This window comes from Sinocyclocheilus anshuiensis, unplaced genomic scaffold (assembly GCF_001515605.1).
Source record: "Sinocyclocheilus anshuiensis isolate Anshui unplaced genomic scaffold, SAMN03320099.WGS_v1.1 scaffold1184, whole genome shotgun sequence".
NCBI lineage: Eukaryota > Metazoa > Chordata > Actinopteri > Cypriniformes > Cyprinidae > Sinocyclocheilus > Sinocyclocheilus anshuiensis.
In genome coordinates, this window is record NW_015547647.1 from 45,844 (window position 1) to 58,120 (window position 12,277).

General features: G+C 35.5%; 1 protein-coding gene across 1 annotated transcript in view; it reads left to right on the top strand.

Annotated features, from left to right (window-relative positions):
- Positions 1–12,277, top strand: part of LOC107701936 (AP-3 complex subunit beta-1-like) — a 54,460-nt gene that overhangs the window by 28,086 nt on the left and 14,097 nt on the right. The window contains exons 21-23 of the mRNA XM_016504086.1: positions 5,643–5,871; positions 7,890–7,974; positions 9,946–10,043. Of these exons, the coding sequence (XP_016359572.1) occupies positions 5,643–5,871; positions 7,890–7,974; positions 9,946–10,043 (412 nt within the window). The remainder of the gene's footprint in view (positions 1–5,642; positions 5,872–7,889; positions 7,975–9,945; positions 10,044–12,277) is intronic.

The window sequence follows — 12,277 nt, forward strand, 5'->3', positions numbered from 1 at the left end:
AAAATGCCACAAAACACAATGTTAGACGTTTGCTCTTTTGTACACAGAGTTTCGCAACACAAAAGAAACTCACTCAGATTCCTTTACATTTATTTCACAGCCTTCAATATTAATCACGGTGACTTTTAACATCTGACAGGATCAATGTGCTCACACACCTCGCCAAATGACATTTTTCTCTTACGGACAGTCTCATAAACAAATGAATTAGATTTCAAACAGCAATAGAAAATAGATTTTTAATTCTGTCTGCTATATGTCCTCCCGTCCTCCGTTTATCCTTCTTTTCCCTCCTCTCGTTTCTTTCTCTCCCTCTTTATCCCGGCCAGCGGATGGGTTTTGCATCTGTCAGCAGAATTGGGTGGCAGCTGGACAGAGAGGATGCTGGGATATGTGAAGGTGACTAGAGCGAGTTGTCATCCATCACTGAGGTTTCCTTTAAGCTCATCCATAATAGAGCCCCTCAATCAAGCTCCCCTTCACACAGGAGATGTGTCCGAGCATGTGTGTGGGACGCTGCGGTCAAGGTTACTCTTTTCTTTCGGTTATTTACTCTTCCACCACCCAGCGGAGTTGACCACTTTATAGGACGCGAAGTGTGTGTGTTATATTGGTGATCATAAGCGATGTGTTGTATATTGGCTCGTCCAGTCCTTGAGGACACTGACAGGAGCGGTTATCATGAAACGGTGGACCTGCTCGTTTCTGTGTGGTAAATCTGATGCTGTAAACATTACGGCTACTTTTATCAACACAGACCGGCTTGACACCTCCAAAAGCATGGCTATAAATTTATGGTGTGTGTGTGTGTGTGTGTGTGTGTATGCGTATGTTTTTGTAGGAAGCTTACAAAAGGATATGACACATCTAAAGGTGCTTTCAGCTGCACGTAACTGCTGCTTTCATATAACGCTGCTTTTTCAGATAAACCAACTCATTCATACTGTCAGGTTTTCAAACCAATTTGATTTTGGTTTGTCTAGTTTCGGTTGCGCCATCCGTCATGGTGATTGTAGGTGATGTGCAGGCCCGTACAGAAGCTCTGCAAATTTCCGCAGAATTCGGAAGCCCATCATTCACCCGTTTGTACATATACCCCACCTTTATTTGTGTTTTTTATTTAATATTTTGATAAATAATGTTATGTTTGATACATCATTTAATATTATTAATAATTTTAATGTTAATTTAATGTTTAATTAATTTAATTAATAATTTAATTTAATATCAAATCAAAAATTTGTATTTTATATTAACATTAATATAATGTTAAATGTAATATGATTGTATTAATAATGTAATATTATTTATCTGTATTTAATTTTATTTAATATGAATAATATAATTTTACCAAAATGTTTTATAATATTAATATTATATATAACATAATGTATTATGATTATATTAATGAAATATAATTTTTAATTCATATTTAATGTTTTATTTTTACATTTTCCCCACCCTTATTTGTTTTATTAAATATTTAAATAAATATTTTGCTAAATAATATAATATAGTAATATTAATAATAATAAATTCATATGTACCAAAATAATTTCACCAAGTCATAATTTAATATCATCAATCAAAATTAATATTTTATAATATTATTAACATTATATTAAACTGTTATATGATTGTATTTATAATTTAATATTATTTATCTAGATTTAATCATTATATTATTTAATATTATTTAGTATTATAATATTACTTATCAAAATATAAAGTTTTATAATATTAATATTAAAATAATGTATTATGATTATATGAATAATTTGATATCTATTTATATTTAATAATGTTTAATATTAATAATTGAATATAATTGGTAGAACTATTATATTATAGATTTTTAAAGGGGTCATATGATGCGATTTCAATTTTTCCTTTTTCTTTGGAGTGTTACAAGCTCTTGGTGCATAAAGAAGATCTGTAAAGTTGCAAAGACTAAAGTCTCAAATCCAAAGAGATATTCTTTATAAAAGTGAAGTGTCAACCACGCCTACCTAAAACGGCTCATTCTAAAACAACCCCACATGTCTACGTCACGATGTGGGAAGATTTGCATAACGCCGCCCAAATGTTCACGCAAAGAAAGAAGGCGTAACTTTTATTCTCGCTGTAGTATTGTTGTTGCCGCCGCCACCATGTCGTGAAGGCGCTGTGTGTTTCGTTGTGAAAGCGAATCTACTTTGTTTGGCCTTCCAAAAGAGGACGATATCCGCTTCGTCATGCCTAGAGCTGATCCGTGCTGGTCGCTGAGGAAATACATCAACTTCGCGCTGTGGATAGCCGGATCGGCTTTCACCGTGGACGAAGCGCAGTCCAGCCCGGGGTCGTCACATGTGGTTGCCGCAAGCCCGCCGGCCGCTCCTTCGTCAAATCCGCCGGCCGTGCCGTTCTCAAGCCCGCCGGCTGTTCCTCACTCTAGCCCGCCGGCCACCGCTCACTCAAGGCCTCTCTGTGTGACGCTGTGTGTTTCGTTGTGAAAGCAAAACTACTTTGTTTGGTCTTCCAAAAGAGGACACGACTAGAAAACCATGAATGGGCGCATGTTGGAAATAAAAGTACTGAATTTAATTCTCTCTCTGTTGTCTATATGCTCAGCGTCTCATGAAGTCGGAGTCACGTAGGCTAAGATAATCCGTCAAGTCCTCTCCCAATAATATAAAATATCAATATAGTTCGATCACTAGTATTTACAAGACTGTTCCAGAACAGTTCAACCCAAATATTCAGATGTGTGCAGCGCATTTTATGGAGGACTGTTTCCTGATCCTGGGAGAGTAGACTACAATGCCGGCTGTTCTGACTCACAGACTGTAAGTACGTTTTCATACCACTCATGATTCAACCGCAAGTTTTTAGCAGTGTAGAGTAGCGCTTGTTGTTTGTCATTTCTCCGATCACAAATGCAGACATGGTTTTATGTTTACGCGGCGCGATGCTCTTTTTAGCAACATCATATGACCCCTTTAATATTATGTTTAATAATAAAAATATCAATTAAATTACATAATTTGATACTGTTTTTAGCTGTTAATATGAATATATAGTTTTATTTTCAGCTGTATTTAATGGATTTTACCATAGTTAATTCCATTTCCTTGAATTCTGCAGATTTTTTTCTGCAAAATCAAAACAAAAAATGTGTTGATTTGGCCTGGTGTTGTTGTGTTAGTATGTATTAACAATGTTAAAGCATTCAGAACTGAGCAGTGAAAACATTACCAGTCCACAAACGGAGCTTTGAGGTACTTCAGAATTCAGAATATGAAAGGATGCCATTTTTCTTTGCACATTTTCAGTTTAATTCAATTGCACTATTTTTAGCTTTTATAACAACTGTCATTACTCTATGAAAAAACTCCAGTGTTGGGTTGTAGATGGAATCCATAGCTCTGAGGGATTACTGGTGTTGAAGACCGAGCCACAGCCAACAGATAAATTGCAGGCAGAAATGTCATCCCTGTCCAGGTGTTCAGGAGTGCCATGTAGAGCCAGAAAACTGCCATCAGCCGCCAATCTGTTCTGCTGTCACACAAGCTAGAGAGAATCCAGAGAGTCAGGAGTAATGCATTGAGACGTCACACTCGTCATATCGATGGCAGCCGGTGTCACAGGACACAATTCAGGCATGACGCTTGGCCTTTCTTTTCTTTGGACCATTACGGTGATATTGTTGAAGCAAACTAGTGTAAATCAGAGATGCACCATTAGAGACATTTTTGCTGATATGATTGCAGTTGATTATTTTTGATATGGCTGAGAACTGATATGGTCAGTATTATACACTACCGTTCAAAAGTTTGGGGTTGGAAAGATTTTTTTTTAAAGAAATAGCAAGGATATATTAAACTGATCAAAAGTGACAGTAAAGACATTTAATAATGATAGAAAAGATTTCTATTTCAAATAAAATATGTTCTTTTGAACTTTCTATTCATCAAAGGATCCTGAAATAAATGGTTTGCACAAAAATATTAAGCCACACGACTGTTTTCAACATCGATAATAATAGGAAATGTTTCTTGAGCAGCAAATCGGCGTATTAGAATGATTTCTGAAGGATGATGTGACACTGAAGACTGGAGTAATGATGCTGAAAATTCAACTTTGCATCACAGGAATAAATTGCATTTAAAAATATATTCAAAGAGAAAACAATTGTTTTAAATTGTAATATTTCACAATATTACTGTTTTTACTGTATTTTTTTAGCAATTTTGGATACATTTTATATACTAAACCAATATAGTTGATTCCAGTATAGTTGTGCGACCTTAGTTTTATATTGATAATTAAAGCTCTAATTATGGCTCATAACATTATGGTGATAAATGTCTCAGGAGTGGTTTTACAGAGCTGACAGTACGGTCACTTGCTGGACCAGTTGTTTTGTCACTGCGTCTTTGTTGATGGGTTTTTATCCGCTGCCAACTTGTTGTGTATTGTGATGTTTTAAATGTCACCATGGTAATGTTATCTATAAGTTTTGTTTGAAATTTCGAGGATGATTTGTGATAGTCTTGGAAACCTTTGTTGGAATGGGTTAGAAATTATAAACAAGTCAGTAATGAGCATTTATAAAAGCAAATTTAAATCCAAGTTCACGATGTCTTGGAGTTATATTTTAGTTAAAGAACATTTAATGTTTAATTAAAAAAATATATATTTTTTTAAAGCTAAGGCAAGCAATCATTATCACTATTGCTCATGATTTATGATTTACACAAAACCCTGACCCTAATTATTTATCTTTGGTACGTAATTCCTCCCACATTGTTTGTGCAGCCACCTAGCAACCACTCAGAACATCTTACCAACCACAACGCACTGACCCTGGCATTGTGATGGTAACTTTAGCACAGATGCGTTGTAGAAACACTCATATCTTCTTCAGAAAAAGTACAAAACTAGCTCTGTTTCCATTCTGCTTATATTATAAATTACCTAAGACAGCATTAAGAGCATCGCAGCATTACTCTAACATTATATAGGAGTTTTACTAAGGTTTCCCTAATGTGTTTATAATGTTTATGGCTCTCTATCATCTTCATCTGTGTCTCAGAGATTTTGCATTAAGATGAAAAGTTAAAAGGTGGCTTATTAAGAGGAGGAAATGGGCTGATGGTGGCTCTTTATGCACTGCTTTTTTTTTTCATTTTCTTGTCTGTCTGTGTGCAAATAGGTGTTTTTGTATGTTTTATGTGAACACTGACATTTTACACGTGTTTTATGTCTTAAAGTTTTGATTAATTGCCAAAATAATGACTGTTTTCATACAGGTTTCCTTACATTTTCCATTGGTCAGACCAAAAAAAAGGTTGTTTTTATTAATTGCCAAAATAATGACTGTTTTCATATACGTTTCCTCTCATTTTCCATTTGTCAGACAAAAAAGAATTCGATCAACATGTTTAAGAATAATGCAACACAACTATAGTCTTAATTATTACTTACCACCACAAATTATCCAAAAGACACTTAACATAATGACTAAATATATTTTGATACATATTGTTCTTTCCATTTCTACTCCGTTTTTTGTTAACTGCATGTGTTCTCTTCTCCATCTTTGTGTATTTCTTGCTTGTCAGTTTGATGCCGTTTCTTGGCCTGTACATGTCTCCCTGCAGGCGAGTTCTCCCGTGTTTGTGCCGGAAACCTCCCATGAGCTGCTCCACAGGATGACGGGTAAAGGTCTGTCAGCCCAGTACCGCTTCACCCGGCAGCCCTGTATCTATGGCAACAGCATGGTATCCCTGCAGCTGACGCTAAGCAACAGTACTGACCAAGCCCTGGAGAACATCCACATCTCTGAGAAGAGCTCCACCGGACAAAACATCCACCGCTTTAACGCTATCGGTGAGCTTAACACGTCAATAAATGGAGTTTAACAGGACTAGTTGTGAATGTGTAATGCAAAGGGGTCATAGCATGAAGAACAGGATTTTCTTGCTGTTGCTTGCTTCTGAAAGATGAGTTTGAATTGTGAAATTGGCACAACTGTGAGCACATTAAAATATGAACAGCCATGTTTATCAATATCAACACCTATTTGGCAACTACTACTTATTTACGTTAACATTTATTTATTTTTAATTCATTTTAATCATAGTTGTTGTTTTTACTTTGGGTATACTTATTGTTTTATTGGGCAGTAATTTATTTTATATTTATTTTAATTATAGTTGTTTTTACATTGGGTGTTTATTTATTTACATTGGGTATTGTATGTATTTGTTTGTTTTAATTGTAGTAATTTTTTTACAATGAATGTTTGCTTGTTTGTTTAATTATTTTTTACATCAAGTATGTATTTATTTATTTTAAATATAGTTGTTTTTGTTACAATAAGTGTTTAGTGATTTGTTTTAATTGTTGTTTTTTATATTAAGTATTTATTTTAATTATGGATGTTTTTTACATTAAGTTCATTTATTTATTTCAATTATAATTGTTGTTGTACATTATTATTATTATTATTATTTCATACTTTGGTGTTAATATTATCATTTATTTATTTATTTGTTTATTTATACATGCATACATACATACATACATACATGCATACATTGGTTATTTCTTCTTATTATTAATTTTACTCATCCAGTCAGGGATTTTGCCATCCTATTTTCACCCCGTAGTTTAATTTTTCTTTCTCTGATTGTCATGTAAACTTCAAATCAGTTAAAATTATTTTGTAAAATTCAAGAAGGTCGCCCAATTATTTTGAAAGTGTTTAATAATATAGAATACAGCTGTTTTAGACATTCATAAATATTAGTTATTAATCAGACTGTCCAGCTGAGACTTCTCCAGCACACACACTTTCAAATTCTCCCTCCTTCAGCCTGTATTAGTGCAGCTGATATGATTTCAGCCTGTGTATCGATTAGCAGAGGTCCTCTCATCAGACACACAGCTGACAGTGGTGCACAACACAAACACACACTCGCATTCCCTATGTTTTCTCTCTGTCTGTTTCTCTCTTTCTCTGTCACAAAACAGTTTTAGTCATTCACAGGACAGGTTTGGGTTTTATAACATTAAATTGAACCATGCTTGTGTTGTTAAAGCATCACAAAGATGAATTTCATGGCTGGAAGGGAGAAGAATAGATCAAGCTTCTTTTTTTAGACTGTGCTGCACATTCAGAGTTCAGCACTTTCTCTCTTGTTTTTTTCCCTTCCATCCTTCCTTCTTTCCTTTCTTCCTTTCATTTATCCTTCCTTCCTTTCTTCTTTCATTTCGCTTTTTCTTGCCTACTTCCTTTATTCCATTATTTCTTCCTTTCAGTTTTCCTTACTTTCTTCCCTCTGACCTTTACTTTCTTCCTTCTGGTCTTCCCTACTTTCTTCCTATACTTCCTTACGTTTTTTCCTTTATTCATTCTTTCCTACTTTTCTACCTTCCCTCCTTCTTTTCTTTTTTTCTTGCTTTATTCTGTTATCTCTTCATTTCATTCTTCGGCCTTCCTCCTAACTGTCTTCCTTCTGGCCTTCCATCCTTTCTTGCTTCTTTCCATCTTTACTTCCTTCAGTTTGTCCTCCCTTCTTTATTTCCTTTTCTCATTTTTTCTTCCTTCCATTCTTCCAGCCCTCCTTACTGTCTTTCTTCTGTCTATCTTTACTTCTTTCTGTTCCATTTCTCCATTTGTCCTATCCTGACTTCTTTCCATCCTTCCTTCCTTTCTTTCTTCCTTCCTTCCTTCCTTATTTACTTCCTTTAGTTCAACTTTCATACTTTCTGTCCATCCTTACTTCAGCTTTCTTTCCTTCCTTTGATGTTGCTTTGAATTTTGTATCTTTCTCTATAGAATTAGATTGATCTTTCTGTTTTGATTGTTCACACAGCATGCTGACACATCTTTCTCTCTTCAGAGCGTTTGGAGCCGCAGGCGTCAGTAACAGTGTCCATGGGCGTAGACTTCAATGACTCCACACAAGCTGCAAACTTCCAGCTGTGGTAACTGTTCACTGCATACTGTATATCATATACAGCAAACATTGTTAAGAGGAGCCAGAATCGTTAAGTCCCTTACAATTTTCATGCTTACCTCGAGTCATTATGGTTTAGTAGCACTACAACCCTTAGATCAGGTCACTCTGACACATCTAAGAACTAGGCACGATGGTGTTCGCTTTCCTCAAAAAACAACATTCAGCAAAAACATTAATACACACTCACAATGCGTGCATGTTATGATAGCGCTAGCATGTCATTATACAGATTAAATTAATATTGTTCATTATCCTTACACTGGGCGAAATAAGACAAAATTAATTGTTCCCCTTTTCAATACGTTTCCGAATCATGTGAATGGTAATAATATGCATTACATTATTTTAATAATCTAATTTAGAGTGATTACACTTCTCCACAAAGCTTGTAATTGTTTTTTTCTTTTTTCGATTACGCCGGAGGCTTTTGTGATCGATACAATGAAATAGCCAGGCGTGAATAACATCACCATAAACAGCCGAGCTGAAGAGAGGGAGTGAGCAGGCGACCGGTAGATTATGTGTGCTAATGGAGCCAATGTGAGTTCAATGACATGGAGACGAGTGGGCGCAGGTCAGGCCTGCACACGTGTCTGTGGCCCTGGATGAAAGCCGAGCTCATGGAGTTGGTTTAAGGAGGGATTCGGCCACTCTCTATTGCGGCTACGTCAAGAGATTATGCCGTATTAGAAAGAAATACCTGGATTTACTTTGCACGTTGATCCCTAGCCCGATTGTTTGGTCTCTGAATCTTTTTCAAGCCTGTTTCCCCTCATCACCTGATCTCCATGGTGCCCCTGTTCTCCCACTCCTGGATTCACCCCTTATTGGCTTCCTATTTCCCAGCCTGCCGCTCTTCATGATGGGACTTTAATGTCAGATTTCAGTCTTTATCGGAGTACCTGACAGTCATCTTTCCTATGGCAGGCCACAAACAGTGATGATGCTAATCAGTACAAATATGAAAATAGAAATGACTCTCGTCCTTCTCTTTCCCTCTTTCTTTCTCTCCGTCTTTCGTCTCTCTCTGTTGGTGGATCAGTGATGATTGATCCAGTGGGATGGTTATAACAGTTCTGTTTCTCAGCTAATTGGCTACTTACAAAGTAAATTGGCAAACCTGACAATCAATAACTTTATTCTTTTACTCTTTTGGGATGAGAGGAGGGTCCGAAAACAAAATAGATTGTGTTTCAGTGTTTCTCTGATGTAAAATGTTTTTACTTGTTTAAAAACTGTGAAGCACTGTTACAACTTCCCTGAAATGTTTTACGGCTTTATCACATCAGTTCTTTAGTTAACATGACATCAGAATTTACCCTATTTACTTTCTTTGTACATATTCCTGGTCTTTTTTCTCACTCAGAAATGTAAAAATATATCACATTACTGAGCTGAAGAAGGCATTACTTAAGTGGACATAAAATGCCCATAAATACCATAAATACAATTTTATATACTATAATACTTCGTATTGTACCAAATTTAATAGATGTACCATTAAAAAATTTGGGGTTAGATATTTTAATGTTTTTAGACTACTCCTATGCTCACCAAGGCTGCATTTATTTGAGTAAAAATACAGTAAAAACAAAAAAATTGTGAAATATTATTGCAGTTTAAAATAAATGTTTTCTATTTGAATATATTTTAAAATGTAATTTATTTCTGTAATACAAAGCTAAATTTTCAGCATCATTTACTCGTCTTCAGTGTCACATGATCCTTTAGAAATCATTCTAATACGCTGATTTGATGCTCAAGAAACAATGTTTTGATCAATTTAATGCATCCTTGCTGAATAAAAGTATTAATTTATTTCTTAAATTCTTTTGCTAAGCACAAACTTTTGACCAGTAGAGTATATTTAGAAGAGAAACAGAAAAAGATGGACAGGTGTATGATGATCTTATGGTGCTGTTCTTTCTTCTTTCAGTACTAAAGAAGATGAATTCAGCGTGTCCATCCAGCCTGCGGTAGGAGAGCTGCTGCTGCCCATCACAATGAGTGAAGCAGACTTCACCAAAGAGCAGGGTAATACAAACACCTCTTAGCACTTACACAACACAATACTGATGCTGCAAACACTAAGAAATAACACTTAAAGACCTCAAAAATACAACACTTGTCTCATCTTCAAAAACATCTACACAGGACTCAAAAAAACCTCAAGAACACAGGGCTGGGTGATTTTATATGAAAGCCATTTAAGCCTAAGTTCTGAAATAGTCTGAGGAATCATCATTTTCCCACTAAACTGATTCAAAATGTAGAATTTTGAATGATGAAAGTAAAAAAAAACACAAAAAATCTAGATAAGTTTTTTTAGTCAGTGAACACAAAGAAGAAGAAGAGTTGTGAACTGATACAAACTAAGTTTTGAATCAGAGTTTTGAACCGGTTTACTGAATCAGACAGTTTGATTCACTGAAATTTATTGAACTTACAAACTCAAAAGATGATCATAGACAATATTAAAACACTTAGTTCTTTACAGTGTCATGCAAGTTGTGAAGCAAGCAAGGATGGATAATGAAGCTAGTTTAATGATAATCTTTAGAAAACTTGATGGGCAAATAAAAAAAAGAGTAATTGTGAAATTGTTAATTTGATGTTAATTTTCTTAATTTATCATTAAAATTCAATGTATTGCCCAGCCTAACCAGTGCGTCCTAGAAAAACTCATGTGCGTGTGATCTGTTAACATAGTCACACATACATACACTCCAGAGCTGACCACTCTTTTTTTCACCACTTTGAATGTGTGCGATGTTTAGTTGATGAACAAGCTGAGTGCTGGTGACAAGCATGAACTGTTGAAAAACTCTTTACATTTAAATGTGGTTATTTAAACGCACACAAAATATCTCATGAAATACTGTCCCTGCTCTTCGAACTGTCCCTGTGAAGATAACTGCTGATGCAGAAATCTTAGAAAGGCAAATCTGACACGCATAGTATACTTCACATGTGCACCGCTAGAGTCTCCGCTGAAGGCCGACACAAGTTGTCCAAGGAGAATTAGACCGGATGTGTCTGACCTGTTCTCCACAGGACCCTGGGGGTCCTAAGTGTTTAAGCACTGTTTTGCGAGAAACTGATTGATACGAACACTTTTTTTATTTTATTTATTTATTTTTTACATCTGCTCTCTTATGAACACACTTTTTATTTTTTACACCTGCTCTCTTAGCTGTTAACCTTGTCCTAAGCCAATGTTTATTTTATTTTTTTCAAAATGCCTTTTACTGTCTGACTAAAATCGCATATTTTCCATACCTCTTCTGAATTAGTGTTAATTTTGTCAGACATTTTTAATTTAGTCTTAGGGTGGGTTGCACCAACAAGGATTAAATTAAGCAAAGTTTAGAGCTAATCAAGGATTTTTTGATCTGGGTTTTATTTTAAATCGAGCTGTGTTGCACCACTTAATTTTAAACTTAGATTAACAAATCTGGGTTTCTAATTCTAACCTGCAATTAAAACCTCCATCTATGAATAATTTTCTCCGCCATGATGGATTCGTCATGTAATTAAACAGCAACAATGCTAATATTCCTTATCCTCTGTCTCTGACATAAGTTGCTTTTGTCGATAAAGGAAATAAACTTGTAAAAGGTCCACCGTCTTTATAAACCGCTAACGTACGTAGAGAGACCATTGATCAAACGGCTGATCAAGCAAGCAATCAAAACTTTGAGGCAGTGCATACGGATTTCAGTATTTCATAATATTGGAAATATATTTATAGTATAAATTAATGGAGTATAGCGTATGACAAAACAATCGAGATAAGAGAAAATAACTGGCATGATTCGCGGAGTGACTACCTCCGCTCGTGACAGTGGCGCCCTGTCCGTTTGATCGCCGTTCAACAGCACGCGTGGAGCGGGCGTGAGAAACGAGAGGCGCGGCCGCGATCCTGTCTTCTTTTCTTTGTCGTAAGGCGAGCTGCACCGAGATAAGTGATGGATTCACATACCAGACTCGATAGCAGACGCAAGTTTACTATGGGCTGCAACGACCCTCAGAATCTGCTGGCTCAGTGCACTTTAATTTTAATTTTAATTTATAATAAACACCTCTCTGAGACCTGACGACACACCCGCTGTTTCTGTCTTTGTTCAATCAGCCACATAATTGTAACTGTAGGTGCACTTTATTTTATTTAATCCTCCTCACCTGTAAATTTAAAATTAATCCCTAATTGAGATTTAAATCTGAGTTTAAAGTTATGGAGTTATGGAGCAACATGATTAAAGTTAATC